This window comes from Chelonoidis abingdonii, chromosome 17 (genome assembly GCF_003597395.2).
Source record: "Chelonoidis abingdonii isolate Lonesome George chromosome 17, CheloAbing_2.0, whole genome shotgun sequence".
Taxonomy (NCBI): Eukaryota; Metazoa; Chordata; order Testudines; family Testudinidae; genus Chelonoidis; species Chelonoidis abingdonii.
Genome location: NC_133785.1, coordinates 593,348 through 621,330, shown reverse-complemented (window position 1 = coordinate 621,330; position 27,983 = coordinate 593,348). Strand labels below are relative to the sequence as shown.

Here is a 27,983-nt window from a genome sequence, read left to right as displayed (position 1 = left end):
GCTAGGAACAGCTAAGATACTGCGCAGAACCCTCAAACTCCCAGGCCTCTGGTAGAGGACCCGAGGTTGAGGAAGACACATACCACCCATAGGGGTGAGAGGGGAATTTTTTTTTTATATATGTGCGTGTGTGTATATACATACACACACACACACAAAATGGAAATGATCTTAAGGGTCTGCAGATTGCTACATTTTTATTAATTTTAATACAATTATTTAAAAAATGTGCAGAGGATTTCCCATGCCATTGCTTTACAGAAAATACCATCCTGTTGAAACAGTAGTGTTTATTTTTATGTCAGATCTCCAGCTTACCTTAATACGCACATTACAATGACTTCTGCAAGGTACAGAATCTACTTACTTTACAAATATGATGAATAATTATGAGAAATAGTATTTACATTCCACCATGTTATTGGTGCTGTAAAGTAGTGCAAAGTTAAAGTAACAGATTCTACTACACCAAAAGTGATTAAGATTGAACAAAGTAAATGATAATCAAAAATAAAAGCTATTCCAAAAGCCTAAACTAGTATCTATTCAATCCATTTAATACTGTAATTAGACTACCAGAACAGGTATTATGAAAGTATTAGCATGCTAAGAAATGGGGTCAAGAAGCTGTACTAGGTTAAAGTAAAAACTGATGTAACTGTATTTTATAGTACACAAATGCAGCCTTTTAAACAATTTATGCTAAAGGGCACAAACTGGCATGAGTGTTCCTCTTTTCAATCATAGTCTCTGTCAAAAGGATGCTATGAACAGTGCTTAGTTAAAAGATGCCACCAAAGTGCTGTGTGTTGCATTTGAGTCAGATTTCCAAAAGCTACACTGAGACTATGAATGCTTATGAGAGTGCCACTTGGAACAGTAGAATGTAAAATAAATTTATAATAGTGCTCAGTTTCAAATCTGTGTTAAAAAGCATATAAAGAGGAGTCTGAGATTGAACATTTTAAGAAAAGGCAATTTCTTATAAAAGCTTTGGAAACAGGACATACTTGAAAAGTATACTTAATCACCATTTTTAATTAATGGTAAAAGAAATATCAAAATTCCTACTTGTTCCTCTCCCATTCTTAATTCAGCATAAAGATGTAAATTGCTAGTGAGACACAATATTGTTGTGGCATCTCTTATAAGCTACTGTACAGTATATGGAGTAGGAGCTCTCATAGGGTTATCACATGCACGTACAACATCTGTGCAGTTCATAAGAGGAAGAGGAAAGCTTATATAGTCAGGAGAGAAATCCCATCAAATAAAACAAGCTAGGTGTTCTTGACGTACCATTGACTAAGCTGGCATTTGCATTATCAGTGGCATTTGCACCTGCTGCACCATCTGAAGCTGAAGGAGGGTGGGAGGAGGGATGGGAAGAATCTACTGAGTAATAATGGATAAAAAAGAATAATAAATAATAATATGAACAAATTTACATAATACAAACAATAACATTTATGGACTAGTGTGACTTTGTTTTCTCCAAAAAAGTTTTGTTTTAAATTAAGCAACATAATGTCTAAAAATGAATGTCATTACAAAGATGTTACCAAAGTCAGAAATAAAAAAAACCTCATACATGGAATATTTAAAAAAAGAAGAAATATGAAAGACACATTTAACAAAGTTAACAGAGTTGGTGAGAACTGTCTATACACAGTACTATGTATTACTATACCTCTGCTTCTTTATGCAGATAAAGTTGACTTTAAATAGGCTAAAATATAATTTGGCTTGAATAAATGCATTTATAAAACCTGTCAGTATTTTTCAAAATGTACAATATATTGCTATTAAGACAACTAGTACAGAGGTTCTCAAACTGTGGTCCATGGACCACGAGCTCCATTCAGGTGGTCCACGGATAGTTCCCTCTAAGGGGCATGCCTGGGCAGTCGCGCACAGAAAACGAAGGACCACCCACCTAATTAGTGGAGCTGTGCAGGTGTGGCTCCAACTAATTAGGTGGTGGCCTTGGGGGAATAGGGGGTAGATGGGAGGGGACAGTGGGGTGAGAAGAGGGGGTGGGAGGAATTAGGGATGTGCAGGGCTGTGGCAGCTGGAGAAAGAGGAGACTTTCCCCAGCTCCAGGGCTGTGGCTGCTGGGGAGAGATGGTCCTCCTTCCCAGCCCCAGCTCAGGTGCTGCTGCAGTGTGGGAGTGACCCCCTTCCTTCCCAGCCCCAGCTCAGGTGCTGCTGCACTGTGGGAGAGGCCCGCTTCCTTCCCAGCCCCAGCTGCTGTGGTGAGGGAGAGAGGGTACAGCCGTCACATTAGAAAGGTAAGACTGATATTAAAATATGAGTTGTGTGCTTTTATTTGTAGAACAAAAAACATTAAGGTTTTTTTACATAGAGCTTTTTTCTAAAGCGCTTTACAATACTTAGGCCTGGTCTACACTACACGTTTAAATCGATTTAAAGAGCGTTAAATCGATTTAACGCTGTACCCGTCCACACTACAACGCCCTTTATATGCTCTTTACAATCGATTTCTGTACTCCTCCCCGACGAGAGGAGTAGCGCTAAATTCGATATTAACATATCGGATTACGGTTAGTGTGGACGGAAATCGACGTTATTGGCCTCCGGGCGTATCCCACAGACTGCACCACTGACCGCTCTGGACAGCAATCTGAACTCGATGCAGCGGGCAGGTAAACAGGAAAAGCCCCGCGAACTTTTGAATTACATTTCCTGTTTGCCCAGCGTGGAGCTCTGATCAGCACAGGTGGCGATGCAGTCTCAAATCCAAAAAGAGCTCCAGCATGGACCCCCCCCCGTACGGGAAGATCTAGATCGATCGCTGTATGGGGAGAAAGCAAATCTGTGTGTATCAGAGCTCCGTTACAGAACACGAAATGCCAAAGCGTTTGAAAAAAAAAATCTCCAGATACACAGCGCTGCGTGACAAGCGTAACGGGAAGCCAGAGACTCAAATGGACGCTCATGGATGGAGGGGGTACTGAGGACTCCAGCTATCCCACAGTCCACAGCAGTCTCTGAAAAGTATTTGCATTCTTGGCTGAGCTCCCAATGTCTGTAGGTTCAAACACAGTGTCTGGCGTGGTTCAGGGAATAGCTCCTCAGTTTCTTCCCCCCCCCACACCAACGTGAAAGAAAAGGGAAGAGAAATCATTTCTTGACTTCTTTCAAATGTCACCCTATGTGTACTGAATGCTGCTGGTAGACGCGATGCTGCAGCAGTGAAGAGCAGTATCCGCTCCTCTCCCTCCCCCTCCCGGTGGTAGACGGTGCAGTAGGACTAGTAACCGTCCTCATGAATATCTAACATGTTGACATATCGAGGGTAACATTCCTGGTTACTCCACAGTGAGGATAGGCAGAACGGCTAAACTAATGATCTTCAGTCTAGCAACTGGGGGCTTCAGCCCCCTCCCTTTTCTCCCTGTGTAAAGAAAAGATTCTGTACTGCCTGGACTGTCATAGCAGCAGCATGCTGGGCTCCTCTCCCCCACACCGCTTATGTCCTGCCTGACTATCATCGCGCCAGGAGGCTGCCTCCCCTCATTTTATGTCACTAATCAGTGTTTCTTATTCCTGCATTCTTTATTACTTCATGACACACAATGGGCAGGACACTGCCACGGTAGCCCAGGAAGGTTGGGGGAGAAGGAAAGCAATGGAGTGTGGGTTGTTGCAGGGGCACCCCCTGTGAATACTGACACGGAGCAGCTATGTGCTCTCTGATACACTGGTCCTCTAATACACTTGCCCTTATTCTAGGCAGGACTGACTCTATTTTTTAGAAACCATAAGGGGAAGGGATTGACTCGGAGTGAGTCAATCCCAATTTTGCTTTTGCGTTGCCCCCGGCGATTTCAGCCAGGGGCACTCATGATAGCAGCGGACAGTACAGAGGGGGGAGAGATAACCGTCATTTCATTGCCAGTTTCCTCCGGCAGTAGACGGTACAGAATGACTGGTATACCATCTCTGCTATCATGCAAAAGCAAGTGAATGCTGTTGTGGTAGCGCTGGCGTATCGACCTCTCCCGTCCGCAGGCCCTCCAGTATTCACAATACAAAGGGAACTGCCGCGCACAAAAAAAAAAGCTGAACCGGGCTCCAATGGTTGCCGGTGGAGTGACATATGGCGTCTGCCATGGCTCCCAGGGAAAAACGCATAGCAGAAAAGTCGATGTATCCGCTGATGGATAGGTTCCGGGAGAGATGCAATGAGACATTACTACCCAAGACCACCCAGCGACCAGCATAATCCAACGTGGCGGGGAGGACTGCATGGGAACTATGGGATAGCTACGGAAGACGCTAATCCCCCATGCAAGACATTTCAGAAAATTGAAACGTCTAGCCTCAAGGCTAATGGACCCGCATGCAAGCCCACGCCTCAAAATCTACTGGCCTCGACCTAGGGTATGGACCGCATTTGAATGAATGCAACGCTTCAGAAATCAACTTTAGCCTCGGACCATGGACGCACACGCCGAATTACTGTGCCTAGTATGGCCGCATGAAATCGAATTTATAATATCAGTTTTATAAAACCGATTTTAGCTAATTCGATATTATCCCGTAGTGTAGACGTGGCCTTAGCCAACGGTACAAACAGCATTTGGAAAGATCATTAAGTGGTTCGCTGAGACCCTCAGCAATTTTCAAGTGGTCCATGAAAAAAAAAGTTTGAGAACCACTGAACTAGTGCACACTATACATAGGTCCAAAATATATGCTACGATAAGCCATTTAATATGTTTCACTGATTTCCAATTGATTACATTTTTCAATAGTACATATAGATATTTTGGGAAATACAAAATACAACAACTTGCCAAATTAGGTCCCTGCATTTTTCAATTTCATCTATGATAAAAATGAATAATAGAAAACAAAATCCCAGTTTAGATTTCAGCAATCTTATCTTAGGAGAACTGGTCAGACAAGAGGTTCTTTCAAACAGGAGGAGGAAAAGTTCCCTAAAAGTTTTGTTTATTATTGTTAATGCTCATTTGCACTAGAGTTGAGAGAACAATTCATAATGAACAACTCATTCAATGAATTTTGCTTTGCTTTCTGTTGGCTAATTTTCACAACAGAACACAACTTTCACATTTACTCCTTTTTGAAACAAATGAAACTCTTTAGTGACTGATGCTTGCCCCACAATTGATAATTTCATGCAAGTTAGTTATTTAACTTTGTGTGAATAGTCGTGTTGCGGATGGACCTAGTGCAAAATGAACACAATAAAATACAGAATTTGAAATTCACTGTGTAGTACATAATGCAAATTTCAAATTGCATATTTGATTACAATACTCATAATTCATAATTGATTACTTACATTTATTTTCTCTGAAGTTGGATACTTACATTAACCAGCACAGCAATTAAATTGCACATTTAAAAATTCAGTATACAATAATTTACTTTTCAGGAATAATTGAGCACCCAAGCCTAAAATTATGATTTGCAACTCCGGTAATGCTTGAGCACTCAAACGTTTGCAGAAAATAAGCATGGAAGGGTCTCAATTGAAGTCAATTGAAATCAACTTTTGAATTTAACAGACTATTCAAGGATAATTTTTCCAGCCCTGATTTGCACCACAATCTGTCAGATGGCAGCAGCTAAAAGCCTCATCCTTCTAACTGATCTGATAGATTTCTTACTCTACCTTGAAGCTGATGTCCATCCTCTTTTTTCATACCTGCATGATGATTTTTACAAAATGTTAATGAAGAATAAAAGCCCACATCTAGAGAAAACTGACATGTAAACACAATTGGTAGGATTTCAGAAGACTGCAGGTTTACATAAAGAGAATACATATTTTGGGGGAATAAGGCCCTGGACCATACACGTTGCTCCACGCAGGCAGACTCCTGCACCCACACAATTGTGCTTGCAGGAGAAGAGCCTGAATTTTGAAAGCATTTGGTTGGTGTTGTAGGTGTGTGGTTCCAATTAGAGTTAATGTGTGTTATGTGAAATTCTTGTGAATTGATCTGAAAAGCCCTATCCCTCAGTGTTTCTTTAGAATCGCTGCTTGTTCTATTAATCTGCAATGGCAGATTTTTTTTTTCTTAAAAGACTACAAACAATAGAGCTTGGGATATACACCAATATACAGACACCAAGCAAGAAGGTATTCAGAGGAGGTTCTCCCTGGTCCAAAGCAGACACTCATTGCAGACAAGCTACATTAGCTCTAAACAAATATTGAAGTTTTAACATCCCTCTCACCCTGCAGATACAGACTGTCAAAACAGAAACTGTTGTTACTGTTAAAGGCCTGATTTTGTGCCCCCTGTTTTCAATGAGAGCAGGATTGCGCCCTAAAAAGGTGGTACAAAACATAATGGCATAAAATAGTCTACCTTGGGAAACTGCAAATGTTTTCTTTTTAATGCTTTTAGCCTTTATTAAAAGTAATGGTTATTGTGTACCTCTCTTTGAAGGTTATGTGCTACAAATAATAGGTTTTCTTGTAGAAATGTGCAGTTGAGCGCAAACACTTAAGCCTTCCCAACAATCCATTCTGCTACTCTTCATAAAAATATTAGAGAGCAGAAGTTAGTAAATGGGGAATTTCAGGCCCCGAAAACCAGCTAAATCTACTCGTTGTGTCTGCAGCCTCAAATATAAAAATATGCAATGCAGGAGAAAGATAAACGATAACTCAAAGGAACATGGGTAGTTCAACTAAAACCATTAGGTGAAGTTATAATTGATTTTTTATTACTGACAAGGTATGAATTTTTCGAAAATCTCACATTTTATGTTTCTTAACCCTTAAACACAACTGAATGCTTGAGGAGGATAATTTAAAAAAAAAATCCCTTTTACACGCATGCCAGAAATGCAGCAACCAGAAATGAACAAATTACACTGACGACTGTGTGTACATAAACCTGGACAAAAAAGACATTAAACCAATTTTCTGCTTACTGTGGAGCCCATGAGCTTAGTAAGTTGTTCTGACTTTATTCTACAACAAGGTCAAGATCTAAAGAGACTTCTTGATTTGACTGCCTGGCACTTGAAGTTAAATCGTAACCCTCATTCAACACTTGCTGCCACTTAGACTAGTTTTCTTCCAATATTCCAAACCTGACCTGCCAATCTTAGAAAGTAAAAAGGTGTCTATGAATAAAGCGTACTTAAGTTAGTCTATAACAAGAGCTACAAAGACAGGCACTCACCATTTATATCACCAAAAAGGTACAATTTTTCCTCATTTCATTTTTCAAATTTAAATAAGGGTGTTGTTTCTATGTCTGACTTCTGAAGACTAATATTAATGTAGATAGATCGAGGAGTATTTGGGCACCTTAGAGACTAACACATTTATTTGGGCACAAGCTTTCGTGGGCTAAAACCCATGGTATCTTACTACTGTATTTTGCACTGTATGCAGCCGATGAAGTGGATTTTAGCCCACGAAAGCTTGTGCCTAAATAAATGTGTTAGTCTCTAAGGTGCCACAAGTTCTCCTCGTTCTTTTTGCTGATACAGACTAACACGAATACCACTCTGAAACCTACCACCATGCAAGGATTAATGTAGATGTAAATGGACAAAATTTAGGTGACTATAGATTTATATGCAAAAGTAAAATGTTGTGATTGGAATATCTACCCTTATTTTCCCATTCATTTGATCACACACTACAGTCTGCAACTTAAAATGAAAAAAACTTCCAATCATGACTTACGTATTAGCAATATATATCTCTTGCTGTATTCCCTCATATACGTAATGACAAAAAATATACATGAAGACAGTACTTTAGATACTTTTAGTGCTTTACGAATAAAGGGCCTACAAGAATAATCTGAGAGCACCGAGATGTGCTATGAGGGGGTTACCTTTCTTATCTTTCTTTTCCTCCTCTTCTCCACCAGCCCCTAATAGAGTAAAGATGATGCCTGTCTGAGAATTCACTCCCACCGCAGTTACGAGCATTCGCCCAGAGCCCTCCATGACATGAGTACCTGAAACGACAGGATAAAAGAGAAATTAGAAAATTTGCTAATACTTCATACAAATACTTCCTGAATGTATTTTTTAAAGAATACCACCAGGGTAGACAGTGGGCCAGATTCTGACTTCAGTTACACTAGTTTAAATCCAGAGTGACTCCAGTCATGTCACATGCCAGTGAAACAAGACTAACCACTGCATAAAATATTTTCAGATAAATATGATTTTGAAGTTGATCACACACCTTCAAATATAGTGAAAAAAAGTTGTGAAGTGTTGCACAGTAATTGCGTTTAACAAATTATGATTCAAGGGAATATAAGAAAATGAACTACTTATTGAGATAATCCCATGTTCCCAACACTGAAGAAGTCAAGACTCAGACATATTTTCATGGGATTACTAACTGAAGGATAATGTTTTTCAGAGGACAAAGAGAAGTCTGCACCCATATGAAGATGATTCAGTTTGAAAAGGATTTTTTTGCTATGGGAGAACAAATTAAACTGATAATAAGGGAGTTTTTTCCCAAAAGAGATAATCTATTTAGTTAACATTTAACTAATAATGCTAACTATGGAATTAAATCCCTTTTAAAAAACGCTTCTGCGTTTTATTGTCTAGAGATGGCCTGTTTTCAGTACTTATAGCCAAACACTTGGCCGACGTAGACATATCAAATGAGGGATCTACGTTACACAAATCTATCAAGCCTGTCTTCATGGTTCGTCAGTCTGCTCCAGCAGGGTGTACATTAAGCTGGCCCGTGTGGATCCGCAGGCATGCACTAAAAATTTCCTAGTGTGCAGCACTGTAGTCTCATTTCAAATCATGCTACTTTAATGCACACTAGGGAATTCTTTAATGCATGCCAGCAGGGCCCACAAGGGCCAGTTAGCCAAAGCACCACGCAGACAAGCCCTAAATCAAAGGTTCTAACTTTTTCACAAGGTAAGTCACATCTTGAGAAGCTGTCTCAAGAACTTCCATCCCTCCCTGTGTGCAATGACACAGACCACATTCCTTTCCCTTTGTGATTATGTAATATTCCTATAGTGACAACTACAAGAATTGCTTAAGTGGAAAAGTAATATTGGGAAAATATTTAATGCATTTTTTGCTGCATTTGAATTCAATTTACTGGAAATCAAAGAGAGAGAGAGAGCACCCTGTGACAAACCAGAGGACTAGGCACCAAAAAACCATAGTCTGAGAATCTTTACTAGAAATTAATTCAGTATTATACGCAACTAAAACTGTAAGCTTCTTAGGAACATTTCTAGATATACATCAGAGGAGGGGGCATGCTAGTCATTTTGAAAAGAAAGAAAATGCACAAATAGGGTAGAACTTTCTGGAAAGAGTTAGAAGTAGCCCACTTCCCTAATTTGAGGAGTGAGGAGAGGAGGAAGGGTCAGTATTTTAAAAACAGAGAATTTGAAACAAAGTTTACGCTAGACAGTTTTATACTGAACACTCCAAAAAAGTTTTTTAAGAAAAGAACAAGCTTGTGCAATATTGTACTTTTAAGGCAATTTAATAAAAAGAATATGAAAAAATGTTGGTCAGTCAGCAAAAGATAAGAGCAAAATGTGCAAAGGACAGTGCCAAAACTCTGACAATGCTGTCACTTAATTTAGTGATAAAGCCCTAATCTAAATTAATATTCAGATAATGACTGGGTAAAGGGTTTAAAGACCAGATAAAGCTGATACTGATTTACCCACTATCTGTTCATAACCTAAATAGTGAAAGTTAAAGAGTAGGTTGTTGCCTGTACTTTTTTAGCTTTTCCTTTATGAATGCTGAAATATTTAGAAAACAGATGTGAAAAAGGTTGGAGGGTCACTACTCTAAATGTTTTGTATATCATTGTCAGTTTAGTGTGTAGTGCTATAGCTGTGTTGGTCCCAGAATATTAGAGAGAAAATGTGGGTCAAGTAATAAGGATATTACCTCATCCACATATCTATTACCTCACCCACTAAACTATCCTTATAGTTAGAACATCTTGCCTAATATCTAACCTAAATCTCTCGCTTTGTTACTTCTTGTCCTGCCTTCAGTGATCATGGAGAACAATTGATCACTCTTTATAATTGCACTCAACATACTGTACATTTGTTATCAGGTCCCCTTTCCCTCAGTCATCTCTCTCAGGACTAAATATACCCAGGTTTATTAACATCCTCTCATAGGTCAGGTTTTCTAAACTTTTTATCATTTTTGTTCTCTTCTGGATACTCACCAATTTGTCCACAGCTTTCCTAAAGTGTAGTGCCAAGAATAGACACAGTACTCCAGCAGAGAGGGCCAATTACCTCCTATGTCTTACTCCTCTTAATACACCCTAGAATATATTAGCCTTTTTCACAACTGAATCACATTGCTGATTCACCTTCAGTTTGTGATTCACGATAACCTCCAGACCCTTTTCAGAAGTAATACCACCCAACCAGTTTCCCCTCATTTTGTAGCTCTGATTTGATTTTTCATCCATAAGTGAAGCACCTTGCACTTGTCTTTATTGAATTTAATCTTGCAGAAATTGGACCAATTCTCTAATTTGTCAAGGTTGTTTTGAATTCTAATCCTGTCCTCCAAAGTGCTTGCATGTGCTCACCATGGATGTGAAGTTAGCAAACCCGAACCAGAGAGTTGGGGGGAGGAAGGGAGCTACCACTTTGAGTTAACCTCAGACGAAAGATCTCAAGGATCTGAGGTACTAGACTTGCCAGGAGCTGGGGCACAAGTGGGTGAAAACTGTCTAGTAGACATGCATCAGGGAACTGGCACTGTGCAATGGCAGATTAAAGTTTTGGCTGTCCAGCCAGAGGAAGGCTGGAATGCTGCCCAAACTTGTTCAACAGATGAACCTGAAATTAATAAATGTCCCCCTTTGGTTTCTGGTTGATAGTCCAACCATCTCCTTCTGCAATATTGTCCATTGCTCCTGTGAAAAATTTATCTGAGCTAGTGGTGATGTCATTGTCCTTGTCCACACTGTGAATGCCCTCTTGGTGCTTGCAAACTTGCAAAGTGACATAATGTATTGCAACTCTTGCATCTTTTTCACATGTTGGGCATCTACTTGGTTTGCGTGGCTGCATATGCTGTTTTTGCTGGACTCCGACTGAGTTATGCATGCCTTTCAGTCTCAAGTCTCTTTTCTGGTAGCATTCTGCATTCTTTATCATGACTATAGCATCAAAGAACTGTCCACCTTCTATAAGTTTCATTCTGGACTGGGTGATTTCCTTTGCTTGTAAAATTCTAATTGCTTTGTGAAGGGTTACTTCTTGGTCTTACAGTAGTCTCGTTGAGTTTTTTGTTCCAGATCCCAATTGTGATCTGGTCTCTTAGCAGGAACTCAGCCTCACAAAATTGCAAAGATAAGCTCTTCAGATTTAGATCAGTCACAAGCTCTTCTATGGTTTCACCTTCTTTGTGTATTTTCTCTTTAAAATAATGTCTTAGATGTTTCTTTTTTGCATGCAGCGCAGTACAACTCACATTTCTATAATTCAGTTTCAGTTAGCCTCCTCTGCCTGAATGAAGTGAAAACTGTTAAACCTAAGTGCTTCCGAACCAGCTATTGACAGTAACAAGGCTAACTTCTAACTCGGCCTTTCTGCTGGCATCCACTGCTTGCAGATACAGAGTAAAATACTGTTTAAATCTTCTCCAGTGTGCCCACTGCAGTTTGATGTATTGGGTCCTTGTCCAGCTGGCTGGAAGAACAGGAGTATTGCCTCTTTAAGGGCTCCCCCCAGTACAGGTGGGTAGATGGGAGAGGGGCAACGTATACAAGGATAGAGCAAGGAAGAGCAGGAAGCAGCTGGGCCAAGTCTGGGGGCATGAAGGAAAAAGAAGTCACTGCCTTTCCTGCTGATCAGAAGGAGGTAGGTATTTATATCCCGTGCAGTTCTGGAGAAGTCCTTTTCCACCTGGATTACAGTGGCAGCACCCCATCCCCACACACACACAGAGAACTAGGTCCCCTCACAATCTGCTATGTGCATCCTACTAGTTGCCCTTTTCATTGGAAGCTGGGAAGGAAATTTTCCCTCACCACTAGATTACGGAGGCTGGGTGGAGTTTTTTCACCTTCCCCACAGCCAGTTTGGGACCCAGTGGGGTGGGGTAGTGGGTTAGGTTATGTTGGCACAACAATTAAATTTGAGGGCAGACATCTCGTGCTGGTAACAGTTTTGGAAGGGATACACTGATTGGATAAAATGGATTGGGAAAAGATTTGAAAGAAATCATCCCCTAAAGGAGCTCAGGAAGTCGGGTTTGGGGCTCTGAGTCTGATACAAAAGGGAGCCAACCTTCCTCTTTCTATAGTCCCCTTTACCTCACACGAGGGGAAGGTGGTGGGATCCCAGGAACGAGATGACTGCGATCAGGTTGGGGATAATTTAGAAATGATTAAGGAATGATGATGACCTGCACTATGCAATTGCTATATAATCCCAATTATTTAAAGGGAATAAAGTTGAAGCCTAATTACACCACATCTATTGACTCCTGTCTTTCTGCTGGCATGGCTGGACAATTGTATTCCACATTTCCAGAGTGTTTCAGCACTGGTGAGGGCTTTTTACTGCTCCATTCTTCCACTCAGAATATCTGCTTAGTTCTTTTTCACTCTGGATACCATGTGGTGCTCAGGGATCGCTCAGTGCTTAAGGAGTTAGCAAGATTTCTCCTTTGTTGTGATTCTGGTCTGAACTGGCTGTGTATAACAAGAGCTTCATTCACAGTGCTCCTTCCAGACTCTGTCTGGGAAGCTCAGTCCTTAAAGGCACAGTCTCCAATGCCACATCATTAACACTGCTCCATATCTAAAAACAAAAGGAACTTCCATTGATGACTGATCTATAGTTCTGAGAACTCCCCAGTGCAAGATTTTCTATTAAGCAGAGAAGTGCCTATAACCACAGTAGAATACCACTAGGAAAGCTCCTAAGTAGGCTCCATGGAGCCCCCCACAGAGGTGGCTGCTGACAAATTGCAATATGAACCAATTGAGCTGGGCAGAGTCCCAGATTCCATGCATGAGACGGGGAATATTTTTCATTTTGCCACAGGGAATCCTGCTTGGTTTTCACAGGTGCCAAGCTCAAACATCCATGGAAATATTCTTCCTCTGTTTTTCACCAAATTTTTGAACTGAGCCCCGAGTCACGGTTCATTTTGATTAATTCTTTTGAAAACTGAGAAAACGTCTGATACGTCAACCCAGGTTATTACAAAATAAATATGTTGAAACACATTTTCTTGAGAACATAATTCTGTCCATCAGATACAACAGTGACAAAGATTCATAATTTCTCCCTTCATCCAAATTCATGGCCAGGAATAAAGAAGCTACTTTCTGCAGAACACCAAGTAACACTCCTAGACTTGTTAAAGTAGCAAACCTGCAGCTGATAGCAATGCTTTTATAGGTTAAGATAATATTTCAATTTACAACCTGGCACTTTACCGTCCCCCCTTCATTAGATTTTTTTTTTAAATTATTATTACAAACAAGCTGCTAAGCATCTTCTTACATAGTCTCTATTTAAACCCCAGTAGGCCCCAAACTTGTTTTCCACTCCTTTATTTTCTCCCACCATTTTACAATCCTCAAGGACACCCACCACCAGCAGCCACATCTTTCTCTCCCATGTTGATAAAATGAAAATAGAAACATAAAAGAATGCCAGTGGAGTGACACAGAACATAGATCCTTAGGCACTAGATAATGAATAGAACTCGGAAAGTAGAAAAAAACATTGCAGAGTGGATATCTGGGACAAAAGTAGGCTGAGATTTTAGAAGTTGATACAGTGGTGTCACAAGTTATTAGGTGACAGTGCTGTGATAACTAGAGATGCTATATTGTCTCCATACCATAATGTGTTGTTTTGCAATCACAACAATTAATTTGTGCCACCAATCTCCCTTTGATTGGTTTGGCAAACACAGCATAGTGGGAAGTTCTGTCAACAGCTTACTGAGGCTGATTTGAGCATAAATATCTCATCAGAACCCTAAGACTGTTCCAGCACACATAATACCAATTAAAATGCATTGATAGACAGACATGTTAAAATAAAAGAATTTCTTAGTGCACTGAAGATTGTTCATATTTGGAAATGCTGTTTGTCTTCAATACAATTAGATTCCCTCCAGAATATTTTGCTCTCTTTTAGGTTGCGCTCAGCCACATTTTAATTGGTATTCTAGTCTCTGAAATCCATCATTTGGTATGTTTGGGGCTGGAACAACAAGGCACTCATTGGTACTTGGTCAATAACACCAGTGGTCAAATGTGTTGAATCTTGACTACCTTTAATGAGACCCTGTCTGAATTGGAGAACCAAGCCAAGTTACCCACAAGCATTTTTGAAAATAGTTGTTGACAGCTGCAGAACAGAGCACTCACAGTGAAGTTGGTTCAGAACTATGTTCACTATGGAGGTTAGAAAAGAAAAGGGAAGATAGAAAACTGGATTGAGAGCACATTTTCCACATTTTCTGTCATTCATTCTCTTTGTCCCCTGGACTCCCCACTAAACCTCCAGCATCTCCTTTGGTAGTTGTCCCTCCTCCCCTCTTTTTGTTAACATCCCTCAGGCTCTGTCTAAGGTCCTCCTGCTCTCTACAAAACAGGGCTGCCCAGAGGATTCAGGGAGCCTGGGGTCTTCGGCGGCGGGGGCCCCCCGCTGCCGAATTGCTGCCGAAGACCCAGCACTTCAGCGGCGGGTCCCAGGGTGGGAAGGACCCCCCGCCGTGGGTTTTCGGGGCACTTCAGTGGCAGGTCCCGGGGGGGAAGGACCCCTCACTGCCGAATTGCTGCCGAAGACCTGGAGTGGAAGAAGCTCCGGGGGCCCAGGACCTGTGAGAGTTTTCCGGGGGCCCCAGAGCAAGTAAAGGACTCCACTCCTGGAGCTCCGAAAAACTCTCGTGGGAGCCCCTATGGGGCCCGGGGCAAATTGCCCCACTTGCCCCACCCTCTGGGCGGCCCTGCTACACAATCTCTCTGCACATTATCCCTGAGTAACTTCATCTGCTCTCACAAAGTCCCATGTCTCTGTCAACGACTCAAATCTCTTTCTCTATCATGACCTTCTCTGTGATTGTGCTATCTTGTCTTTCTGATCTTTTGCCTGGCTGTACCATCGCTATCCCATCTTATCTTCACAAATACAGAGTACCTCTGCATTTTGCCTATCATCCCTTCTCCACTGCTGTAGACACCATCATCCTGCTTCTTCCCATCCAGTCTTGGAATCTCAGTATGATTTCACTCCTGTCTCCTTCTTCCCAAATAGTCAAGCTGCCTCCAAATCTCAGGGGCTCAGTTTTTCCACATCTCAAATCTTTTTCCTCTTTGTTTCTATGACTAAAGTCTTGTCCCTATCTTGATTATTTGCCAACATTCTCTAAACAAACGTTGCTTCTCTCAGCCCGCTCAAAGCTATGCAACTACAATCCTCTTCCTGGCCCACCACTGGGACCGTGGCATTTCCCTATTTCAGACCTCTCCACTGGATTCCTCTCAACTTCCACATCAGATTCAGACTTCTGATCCTCCCCTTTAAGGAAGCTAGTGAGCTCTCCTCCCTCCTCCACCTGAGACAACAGGAGAGGGAGCAAAGTTCAGTGGCCTTTTCCCTCTTGGAAAACGTGCTCTCAATCCAGTTTTCCATCTTCCCTTTTTCTCTTCTCACTTCCCCAACGAACACAATTCTGAACCCAGTTCTTTCCCAGAAGAATATAATACTGTATATATTTGTATCTCAGTGGTGCTTGCAGTGTGCTAGGTACTGTTCCTGGGCTGAGCTGGGACATGAGTAGAATACCAGCTGAGACAGGCATGGAAGGAGAGCCTGGGCCTCTGCTGGAGAGAAGATCTTGTGGATCTCTCTCTGCTTCTGAAACCCAGATGCTGGAGGCAGAGGGGTCTCCCTTCTGCTTTTGTACAAGAATGTGGTCCCTGTCTTCCTCCTGTCCCCTTTCCCAAGAGAATTTTCCCCTCCCAATGGATGAGGCTTCCAGGCATCATTGTATATTCTTCCCTATGACTCTGGGGATGGGGACCCCTATTTTCTTTCCAATCCCACTACAAGCCTGGGGTTCAATAGTTATTATGTTCACAACAGAGGAGTTGTGGGGAGGGAGCTGCCCTGTCTCCAAGCTCAAGGGGTAAAATTTCAAGAGATAAGCAGACTTCCTCTCCTTCAGTGTCTCTGTGCACTGGTTTAGCTTCACCCTATGAAAAGGATAGGGTCCCAGCTAAGGGTGATCTCTTCTCTCACACTCAGTTAGGGGGAAAAGAGGAATCCAGCTCTGGTTTTCTCCAGTGAAAATGGGCAGTTGCACAAAATTAGCTGAATGTTTAACGTGAGGGTGAACTAATGACATTGAAACCGACAGAATTTGGGAGGAAAAATCATCAACCTAGAGGTGTGTCAGAGGGATAGAGCAAAAAATATCAAATCACTGACAACTGAGCTGTTGAGCCTCATCCTTTGAGATGAGGGTGAAAATGAAATGGACATAAAAATATGAACAGATGGATAACCTCTGACTCAACACAGATTAACATTTCTTACAAGTGAAGCATTCAAAATTGGCTTCAGTAAGCGGTGTCTTTATCACTACTACTGGGCTCAGAATCTAACTGAATGCTAAATGAGCCAAGAAAAAAAATTGCTGTTTTTGCCAGTATTGGCCTCAACTTACTTTGCAGATCCCAGTGCATAGTTTTTCCTGTATACCTGTAAAAGTTGCACCAAGAAAACATTCTTGTACAGTATAAAGGAAGTGTGAGATTATCTGGGCAGACCTGACCCACTTTGAGGTGATGAAGAAAGGCTCAAACTATCTACAAGCTATGAAGGAGTAGCTCAGAAATAAAGCATGCCCTTTCCTGGATATCATGCTGGAATATATGGTAGCCTTAATGTGATTTTTTCCACCAGTATTTTTAGACGCACTTATACATCCTGTTTGGTCACATGGCATGCAAAGAAGGGCATCAAAGCAAAGTTAACTACACCTCTGTTCCCTCCCTCATCTTCTCCAGGGTGTCCTTTTAAGTCTCAAGTCTCTAATTGTCCATTGGCTGGAACCCACATTCCTCTCCCTCTGGACCAGAATTCTAGGGTTATAGTCTTGCCGGGCCGTCCTTAGGATTTATGGTGCCCTAGGCGAGATTATTAAACTAGTGCCCCTGTGCCTGTCTTGCTCTTAGCAACACAAACATAAGCTTATAGTATTGGAAAACTTGCCATATGCATGTTATTAAAACCAGTTTAACTTAATTAAGCACACGTAATGCTGATGGACTAGCACTAAAGAAGTAGCACTATAGAAAAAATTCTGATTTGACAGAATGATGCAAATGATATCTTTTTTTAATTTGTCAACATTTTATTGGAAATTTATATGAAGAGGTATTGAAACAAAGATTAGTTTTTAATTAAAGGCAATCTTTCTGGCTTTTTTGGCTGCATAATCAGTAATAATGTCATCGTATGACAAAGACAAAGTGATGTCTTGTTCGACTGCAAGAATAGCAAGACCAGTCAAGTGTTTCTGACTCATTGTAGAGCAAAGATAGTTTTTAATGAGCTTTAGTTTTGAAAAACTCCGTTCTCCTGATGCTACTGTTACAGGAATTGTCAGTAGAATATGAGTGGCAATGTACACATCAGGATATATGTCAACAAGTTTGCTGGTATGAATAAACTGTACAATGTCCATCATCAATTTTGTATGTGGCAATAACTCAATTCTTTGTACAGTTCAAGTCCATTTAAATCAAAATGATCACCGTGCTTCAGGAGGCTCTCTAGGTCAGGGGTCCCCAACACGGTGCCCGCAGGTGCCCCAGCGCCCACAGGGGCCTCTCAGTGCACCCACTTACTGGCCGGAGGACAAGCATCTGCCGAAATGCTGCCAAAATTCGGCATCATTTCGGGGGATGCTTGTCCACCACCACGGTCCATCTGGCACCCACCAGACGAAAAAGATTGGGGATCATGCTCTAGGCTCTTGCACTTTGTCATTAGTTGCTCTTGTTTTCCTATTTTGTTGAATTTAGTCCCACTCAGCCTGCTGCCAGCTGAGTGAATGGAACCCCAGGTCGACAGAGGGTTGAGTGGCTCAGCCAGGGTCTCAGCCGCCGGCCTTCTCAGCTGCTGCCAGCCTGGGGTTCCTTGGGGGTCCCCAGGCCAGCAGTGGGTGTTGAGTGGGGCCAGTGGCCAGGACCCTGGGTGCCAATGGGGAAGCAGCCGGAATCCCAGAGCAGTGGCAGGCCGAGCCGCTCAGCCTACTGCTGTATGCCATCAAAAATCAGCTTGTGTGCCACCTTTGGCACGTGTGCCGTAGGTTGCTGACCCCTGCTTTATACACTAGTAAGGAGATGAGCATATTACAATTGTTGGAGGGCTCTGTTTAGCAGTAACAGGGCTATAGGAAAGTCAGTCAACTTTTTTTGTTTCTCTGAAGAAAACTGGCGCACTCCCTTCCCCATACCAAACTTGTCACAAATAATTGTCAACAACTTAATTTTCTGTTTTTGGCTAAGATATTGATATTTTTTTTTAATATTGAAATTGAATTCAGGATTGTTAGCAAGCATTTTTGGCAAACAAAGTTGTTAAATGACACTTTAAATGGCAACACAGTACTGCTTTCATGCTTCGGTCACCCCCCAACCTGCTGGTCCAACAGCTACAGTAGAGGAGGAGATAGGTGGAAAACTGCAGGACCCCAAAATCCACCTCTTGGGGTGCAGAGTGGGAACAGCAGCAGCAAATCCTCAGGTCCAATCACACGCCAATGGGCACCACTGCCAGCCCAACAGACCATGGTGAAGTTAGCACAGCATCTGATCTCAGGGACGGGGCATCCATGGAGCCACAGCAGCTCATCCTGACCTGTGCAGCTCCCCCGGATGAGATGGATCACTGCCAGCCCAGGGGGGAGATGCACTCCCCAGCTAGGGTGACCAGATCCAGATGTCCTGATTTTATAGGGCCAGTCCTGATATTTGGGGCTTTGTCTTATATAGGCACCAATTATCCCTGTCTAGGGTGACCAGACAGCAAGTGTGAAAAATCAGGATGGGGGTGGCAGGGGAATAGGAGCCTATATAAGAAAAAGACCCAAAAATTGGGACTGGCCCTATAAAAGTGGGACATCTGCTCACCCTACCCCAACCGCCGTCCTGATTTTTCACATATGCCATCTGGCTATCCCCAGCCCAGCTCTCCTTTCGCATATGCCATCTGGCTATCCCCTTCAATAAAACAAAGGATACTGCCAGAGCCACATATGCGAAAAGCTGCCTGCCGAGGAAGCTGCCTGCCGAGGAAGTGAGTTACTTTCACTTTCATTCCTCAGCAGGCAGCCAGCCAGCTTCCCCTCCCCCCCAGCACCTCACCAACCTACCCCTGATGAAGGGGAGGGCGAAGAGAGAGGTGCTCCATGGGGGGGAGGGAGAAACGGGGGGGATGCTCTGTGGGGCAGAAGGGAGAAGAATGGACGTTATGGGAGACAACAAAGGATACTGCCAGAGCCGCAGAGCCTGCCTCACCTCATGCCACGGGAAAGAGTCACACTCACAGGTGATTTCCTTCCCCCACCCCTTCCCAGAGACACCAGCAGCCAATCCCCTCCCTCAGACTGTGCTGCATTCGGCTCTCTCTAGGACCCAGCAGCCTTGCTTTTACATGCTCCACTGCTTCCCGTCTGTTCAGGCTCTCGCAGAGCACTGCCCCCAGACCTAGTGGTGCCCTAGGTGGCTGCCTATTCTGCCTATGGCTAAGGACGTCCCTGCAGCCTTGTGCTTATCCCAGCAGGTCTGACTTTAGTCAGGCACCTATAGGTCTGTTCTCTCAAGGGCCTCTGACAGCATTTGCCAGTGATTAGCCAGCTTTCACAAAGCACAGTATTTATTCAGGACAAAAGCACTATAGAGAAAATATATTATAAAACAATAAACAGTCTACATGCATGTTAAGCTTGCTAGGTGTCACCCAATTTCCATGTGGAGCTTTCCCTCTTGACTAAACATTCATGGCCATTTGGGGGTCATGTGAGGGATCCTGAATCAGTTCAAGCTGACCATTTTTTGCCCAGTTCTGAAACAAATAAAACTAATCAATGCCCATTTCCTCGGGGGAAAGCTTCAAAAGCTAGGTATCTGCACCACCGGTACCTGGACTTTGCATTACTCACCCCTGAGTCATTCCAGATTTCACTCGAAACCCACCCAGCAAGCCATATTTTTGCATTTTTGCATATTACACTTATTGATGCAAAAGTCCATGAATATTCTATGTGCTTATAACAACTTGTATATTTTGATGCAATTGTCTGACATTTTCCATGCTTCCAAGGTCATACATCTGTCATATCTCCCCACTGGAAGACAAAGAGGTTAATCCCATTCACCCAGGTAGGAAACAACAGAATGCAAGGGGGAAATTGAATCACACATTGTTTCATAATAAATCAAAAAATTCCCAGTTTTTCATACTAGTATTTCAAAATAAATTGCTTCTAATGGTGGGCATGGGTTCCTCCTTGAGGCAAACTGCCTCAGGAACTGGGATCTGTCAGCAGACAAATGTGTGGTCAAAAAATACAACAAACAAGAAGGTATTGTACTGTACAATATGTATGAAAGTTCTTAAAAAACATTCCAACTACCAGTTCTATCAATACTATTGCATTTAACCTATCCTACCGGTTAGCACAGGTACTACCTTCAAAGTGGAAGTTTTCTGCACACATTTATATTGGTTCCTCTCCCTGCTGCCAATTACACACAGTGTATCATAAATCTATGGCAACTACCATTTCCAATATAATGTGCAGACACTATTTTCAATGTCATTCTAATCCAAAGTTCAAAAGAGTCGCTTCAAAAATGGGCACTAGATATCAACAGTTAAGTGAAGCAGAAAGGAACAGGAGCAGTGCAGCTTTCTTCCAATTTCCATATACATCCATCTCATGTATGGATATGAAAATAAGAGTTTTCAGAGGGATCAGAATTCTGGAGCTAGCCTGTGTATCCAATAATTCAGTAAACCAGTAAAAAGAAAAAAAATTACATATGATATAGAAGATGCTTGACAGTATATAGAAACCAAAATGTTCATCAAATAGATGAGCAAACTAATGCAACGCAGCTATATTTCCAGGAAATGCTGTATATGATCATTTAAACAACTGGACGGTGTCAAAGAATAAATATAGTTAAAATAGTTAGAAGCTAAAATTATCTCTTGAAAAGACGTAAACAGAAGATAGAAAAAAGGCGAGACTATATCTGATCAAAAAAGCTCACAAGAGCAAACACAATAAAGAACACTTAAGTTGATGATAACAAAAAAACCTACTGATCAAAGCCCAGTCCCTTCAACTAAAATAGAATCACTGCTTGAATGTTCTTAATTCCACACCATCAAAGGAGACTGACTTTCAGACAACGTGTGAACAAAAGCCGTTCATTTCATGTCAGTCACTGAAATACTCTTAACTGATTAGTGTTACCCCCTTCACCAGCCTCTGATGGCCCCCCACTCTCTCCCATCCCATTCTTGATTACAATTGCTCTTCTCTTTTCCTGCTGGCTAGTGATGCCTTTCCCTAATGGGTCACTGGAACAGGGTTGCACTCACCTCTTGCGAGCGCCCCCTAGCCAAGTGTATGTGCCTGCACACTCTCTCTCTTGCTGTTTTTGTGGGGGTCTTCGCTGACTTAGCCCTCCTGCCAAGTCATACATAGTCTGTCTGAGAGATAAAAGCAAAGCAAACCCCTTTCGGGGTACAAGTCCAACAAGGGCCTCTCTCAGTGCCCTCTGTAACATCTCTCTCAGTTTGTCCCTGCTCCAGAACAGAGCGGTGCCCTAGGGCTCCTTCCCTGGAGGCAAAGTCTTGGCCCTCTCATGGCCTTTCTGGCCCCAGCTCTTCAGCTGGGACACTAAAAGAGTTTAGTTCCCCCTTTTCGGGTGCCTCAATGTCCAGGCCACTTCCCCCAGTAACTAATGGGAGGTTCAGGGGGCCCAGGCCTGCCTCTACTCCAGGTCCCAGCCTAGGGACCCTATAAGATAGCTTCCATCCACCATGTCCCTTTAAATAAATTGTGCTGCTGCTACAATTCCCCGGGCCACTTCCTCATGGCTCGAGCACATTCTTCACCCTTACCTCAGAACTTTGTCCTGTTGAAGTCCCAGCAGCCAGCCCAGAACACCATCCACTCTCCTCCAGCTCTAACAAGGAACTGTTCTGTCTGTGCAGCTCTTCTTATACTAGCCTACTGGGCCCTGATTGGCTGCTTCCCACTCAGCCTCTCTAGGCAGCTTGGAGGACCTCTCTGCTGCTTTTTTCTGGGGCGGGGTTTGGCAGGGCCACAAAACCGCCATCAAGGGACTCAGGGCCTAGTCCACCCCATCACAGTCACTTAAAAGTCCTGGGGTACACCTAGAACTAACATCATGACGTCAAGAAAAGAAACTCTGTGTTTAGATCTAAAGAATGTGTTTAGATTAATAGATAATCTATTGTATGAATCCACGAGGTCCTTTTAGAAGTTTACTGGAGCAACTTGAATAAACCAGGCACACACATACTATATATTAAAGCCTTTACTGAGCTAACCTTTTTGTCAGAGAATTATTGGCTGACATCAAAGTGATTCAGTGTGTAGTTTCCCCATGGTAACACAGTAAATTAGTCTAGGTTTTACCCAAGACTGTGAAGCATTAGTCTTTGGCAGTCTTTGGAAGAGGGCTATTAGAAATAGAAATAGAAAGGATTACTTCCAATTCATCAGGACTGAATTAGTGCTAATAATCAGAGCTGGTTGGAACATTTTGCCGAAACATTAAAACTGAAATGTTGTGTGGAAACATATTGATTTGAATGAAGTTATTGCTGAGAAGGTTTCTGAAATCCAGGGCGTACCCTCAGGTCACTTCCACAGATAGATTTTTGATTTAGGACTGTCTAACAATTTTGATCTGAAAGGAGAAGTTCTGACACAATTCAGTTTTGCTAAAGGTTTTGTTTTCATTTCAATGTAGAACAAAAACAAATCCTGGAATCTCAAGAGAAGCCACAAAACAGAACTGTTGTTCTCCAGCCAACTGTACCAACAATCTCATTACCCCCCAGTATGTAAACGATAGCGATGAATGCATGGAATGTCATTACGCTACTGTGCTTCTGCATTACCGGGGATGCCAATCTACTAAAGCTCAATTCAGTAACTTCATATGTCATTTCTAGACACACCTGCACTAAGCTTGCAGAATCAGAACTGAGGAAATGTGAAGCTCAAGTTAGAAGGAATAGAAAATACTTAGAGAATTCATTATAGGGGTTCAGTTAAACTACAGGTTTCGTTAAACAAGAAACAACCTAAAACTTCATGCAAAACAGAATCTTTTCTGAAGCTTTTAATCTGTATTTTAACTTCATGTATTTGTTGTGTATTGGAACATAAATATATCCGTTAAAATACCAAAAGAAAGGTTATTCTTTATGGATCACTGTCTCGGTCAGAAAAAAAGCCACACTCACAAGATTTCAAGCTCAGTCCCACAGACTTAAGAAGGTCATACATCATATCCAGACTTCTCGTTACCAATCTGAACTGAGCCCCACCAAAGCTTTTAGACTCACCCTTCATGTAATTCTAGTAAGTCTGGAGATTATATTTAAAAGTGAATTTAAAGCTTAAAGGGATATTTCTGCGTGGGCAACGGGTACCAGTAGTTCAGTAAGCTCAATCTAACTAGAAACTTTTGAAGAGCTCTTAAATATCTACAGACAGACAAAAGAACTGATTCTTCTTTCACTTTACACTGGTAACTCCACCGGCATCATTTAAGTTATGACTAATATAAACCAGTTTGAGTGAAAAATCAGACTCTAAATCTTTATTAGCTATAATTATGTACTTGGAACTATTGGAAAGAATTCATGTTTCCTCCTAATCTGTGCACTGAATATTAAATCTTAAATCTTGCATGTCAGGTTCATGTGAAACGAATGTGTTTATTTCTTCCATTCATAAGACTTCTTTCCAATGTGAATAAAATTCATTTTTTCCTACTGTGGGCACCAGAACTTTCATGATACTTACATAGTTCAGAAAAACTCATATTTTTGAAGCCGCTAATAAAGGGTTAGTTTTTCAGCACAGCAAAGAAAATATTTTAGTGAGGGGAAAATTAATGAAACATATATGGACTAGGAAGTTAGGCAGAGACTATTATGCTACCACAGACATTTTCTGGCCAATCGTGTACCTAAAAGTTAGTGGACCAAAGAGTGTCCAGAAATCCAAATATCAGAGAATGAAACTGGTTAAATATGGAAAAACGGGCATGAAGAAGCAAGTGAACAGTAACATCTCACTTTCAGGACTCAAAGTAACTAATACCAAAACTGTGGTGGATACATATTCTCTATTTGCAAATCCAGGCAACTATTTAAGCCCCTTCCCTGAAACTGCTGAAATAAGAGTTGATGTTATCAATAAACAAACATCTATCAAAAATCCCTCTAGAAAAGAAAGATAACTTTCCATCAAAGTCATTATAATTGCAGAATAACCAAAATCATTTGGAGCTTTTAAGGTTGGATGCTTTGGTCTGAAGGTTTCTGCTCTGCAAGAAGCCCAGACTGGAATATTTACTGGCAGGGAATCGAGACAAAATCTGAGCTGTTTTTCTCCAGGCAGTTAGTGACCTGATTCCTTAATCCAGCTTCATTTTTTGTTTTCAGAAACTAACAAAGCACCATGGCCAAAAAATTTGTTTTATTTGCTTTTCAATAAACTGACTTCTCTTTGGTTTTGGATCCTTGCTTTGCCTTGATACAAACGTACAGGGAGATACTAAATTAAGTTCAGATAGAATAACATTGTGTCGTTTCCAATTCAATCATTATTTATATAAAATTAGAATGAGCTTAATTCTGCTCTTCTATGCAACTGTCCCATATTTGTAACTAAATTCACAAACACTGGGACAAAATCAGTAACACTAAGTCTTAGGAGATGTACAGAAAATTAACAATTGCCTATCACACAATACCCCAGAACACTGATGAGTATAACAGTGAAGTTAGTCTCGTTCAAAAGTTCTGTATTTATGAATGTATTCAAAAAAAGCAGCTTTCTTGACTAAAACAAGAATTAAACAATGCATCAGCTTCAATCCATGGATTTCCTCTGTGAGTAGTGGACAGTTTGGTTAAACTAAACTGTCTTAATCTCTTAGCTGATGCAAGTCTCTCTCCTCCAGTGCAAAGAAATTTCATATTACTTTGCAGATTAAATGAGCAGACGCAAGCTGAAGCATCTGATTTTATATATACAGACTATTTTTCCTTGAGTTTAGGCCAGCTTTGCTCACTTGGGTTCCAAAGATACTTTGTACCACAACCTGCCCTTTGGATCCATGTTCCTCTGAGCGGTGAAGGTAAGTGGGGAAGTACTGGATCCATTTCTGGTTGAGACTGTCAAGGTTTCCCTTCGGAAGGTGGGTTGCTCACTTCTGTTAAGGGAACTATGATATGGTCACTGCTTAAAAAAACAAAACAAAACCCCACCCCAAGCCAGTTATCATCCAGTTTCTAATCTTCCATTTAAGATTGTGAAAGTTGTGGTGAGACAAGCTCCCAAGCTGTCTGGTTTCTTCAGTTCTCTGGTAACATCCTGATATTGTTTATCAGGTGTTTTTGATACCACTGACTTGCATGTGAGCCCTTGTAGAAACAAAACAAAGGACTGTCCTTTAGTCGCTTTGTTTTCATCTCCTGGAGAGTTCCCAGGAGGACAGTTTGGGACAATTGCTCTCAAACCTCTAGGGCTCTCAGAATAGGCATGCCTTATAGTTATAGACTAAAAAGGAGGTCACTAAAAAAGGCACTGCTAATCAGAGCTCCCCCAGGACCAATTACCATTTCTAATTACCTTAAATGGGACAAACAAACAGTATGCACAACATTCATAAGTGTTACATAATTTAACAGGTTTTTATGAACTTGAAGTACTACAATTCTGGATCTTTGTAAGCTATCTTTTCTTTTCCTCCAAAACATATTAACTTCTCTACATACTGCTCCGTCTACTACCTGCCTCTATCTTGTCTTATTAAAACATTATATTATAAGCTTTTATCCTGATACTTTTCAGGTGGCCATTAATTAATGCTAAATCAGAGTGAAATTAAGTATATACAATGCCAGCATTTATAAGAAAAGGTCTCATCCAGATTAATCAATACTGAAAGAAGGAAGCACCTGTTCATAAAGGGCCAGATTCTGCAAATCTTACTCATGTTGACTGGTACCTTTATACAACTGGACCTCAATCAGAGATCTGCATGATTCTTGGAAAGTAACATCTTAATTATGCCAAACAGGCCCCCTCAGCCTGTATAACAAAAGAAGCTAGGTATGAGGTGGTTAATGTACTACATCCTGGCACTCTAGCTGAGACAATGACATTGATATGCCTATTACATGTTCCCATAAATCTATTTTAACATCCTCAATTCAAAAAAAGTGTATTTAATGTTAGTACAATACAACTAGAAAAGAGAAATTGCTTATTTTGGTTTTGGATATCTTATGAAAATGTGAACTCGTTATTTTTCAAGGTGGTTCTAAATGTGTTAATACAGATGGAAATGAACCATCTGTTTTTGTCAGCATTTGTATAATAAGAACTGTTTCTCAAGTAGAGCAAATGACTGTGTTGGTGATTAAAAAGGATATCAGCAGTGAGACACAGCTTAATTATGTCATTGAAACTCTGAATGATTATTAAAAACACCATTTCAGGTGCCAGAAGGGTGAATTCAATATCAACCTACTTCCTGCTTCAGTCTTTCAACAGATTTAGATTGACAATGGCATTGAAATGAGTTTGTGGACTTCAATTATGTTTTATAGATGTTCTTTGTGATGACAAGACAGAAGAAATGTTTTTCATCTTCAGTGAATGATTCAGGAGAAGACAATGCCAGACTGCAGTCCAGATGAGTTTTGGTTACCCTAATTTTTAGTCCTAGAGCTGAAGGGTTGTTATCATTGAAAACATTTAACTTGACACTCCCAGCATAGTCTGCCTATGTATTTCATATGTAAAAAGAAGAGGAAAATCTAAGATGTTTACAGCACATTTGCTACACAAATTTGTATAAAACATGGGTCCAGGCTAACATGGTTTGGCCATCGACCAGAGACTAAATTTTAAAACCCAAGTAAAGATTCTGGTTCCCCCTCCACAATAATTGGTCAAAATGTGTATAAAACAAGTTACATCTTAAGTACAACTGTTCTCAGCCCAGCATGTATGGGGCTAGCAGCATCCTTTATTGCACCCCATCCATTCCTCTGTACTTTGAGTATGTACTTTGCACCCACAATAATTTACCGTGTTTAATGTACCGTAACTATGGAAGGGATATGGCTATAATTTTTATTCCCATCAAAATTCAATTGGTTCATGCATGGTGCTGATAATCCCTCTACACTTATCAACATCGCTGGGATGAGCGAATGCTTAGCCCTTCCCAAGAGATGCTGAGGCCCTGCAGTAGGAGGCACCAAATCAGAGAGCACCTAAGAGAGCCAACAGAATTCAGAACTCATCTAGAATAGTGTCAGTATAAATTAGTCAGTCAATTAATGAATGTTATGAAAGCTCACACAGCACTCATTAAAATATCACATTAATTCTTCGCCATCGTTGTAATTACACAATAAAGAGAACTGTAAAAGTGCTTAAACTTTGCGTAATTGTGTCATAAAATTATAAAGTCAAGCTTCTCTCTTTAAGGGTATGTCTACACTACGGGATTATTCTGATTTTACATAAACCAGTTTTGTAAAACAGATTGTATAAAGCTGAGTGCACGCAGCCACACTAAACACATTAATTCGCCAGTGTGCGTCCATGTACCGAGGCTAGCGTCG

The 27,983-nt window shown here is 41.3% G+C and overlaps 1 protein-coding gene across 10 annotated transcripts in view; it reads right to left on the bottom strand.

Annotated features, from left to right (window-relative positions):
* The window catches only part of ATP2B2 (ATPase plasma membrane Ca2+ transporting 2), a 633,448-nt gene that overhangs the window by 151,705 nt on the left and 453,760 nt on the right, over nucleotides 1–27,983 (bottom strand). For 5 of the 10 annotated variants that reach the window (XM_075073411.1, XM_075073415.1, XM_075073416.1 and 2 more), the window contains 2 exons: nucleotides 7,863–7,988; nucleotides 1,300–1,395 (listed from right to left, as the gene is read on the bottom strand). In XM_075073411.1, coding sequence (XP_074929512.1) covers nucleotides 1,300–1,395; nucleotides 7,863–7,988 — 222 coding nt within the window. The remainder of the gene's footprint in view (nucleotides 1–1,299; nucleotides 1,396–7,862; nucleotides 7,989–27,983) is intronic. The other 5 variants (XM_075073418.1, XM_075073419.1, XM_075073414.1 and 2 more) reach the window with 2 other exon arrangements.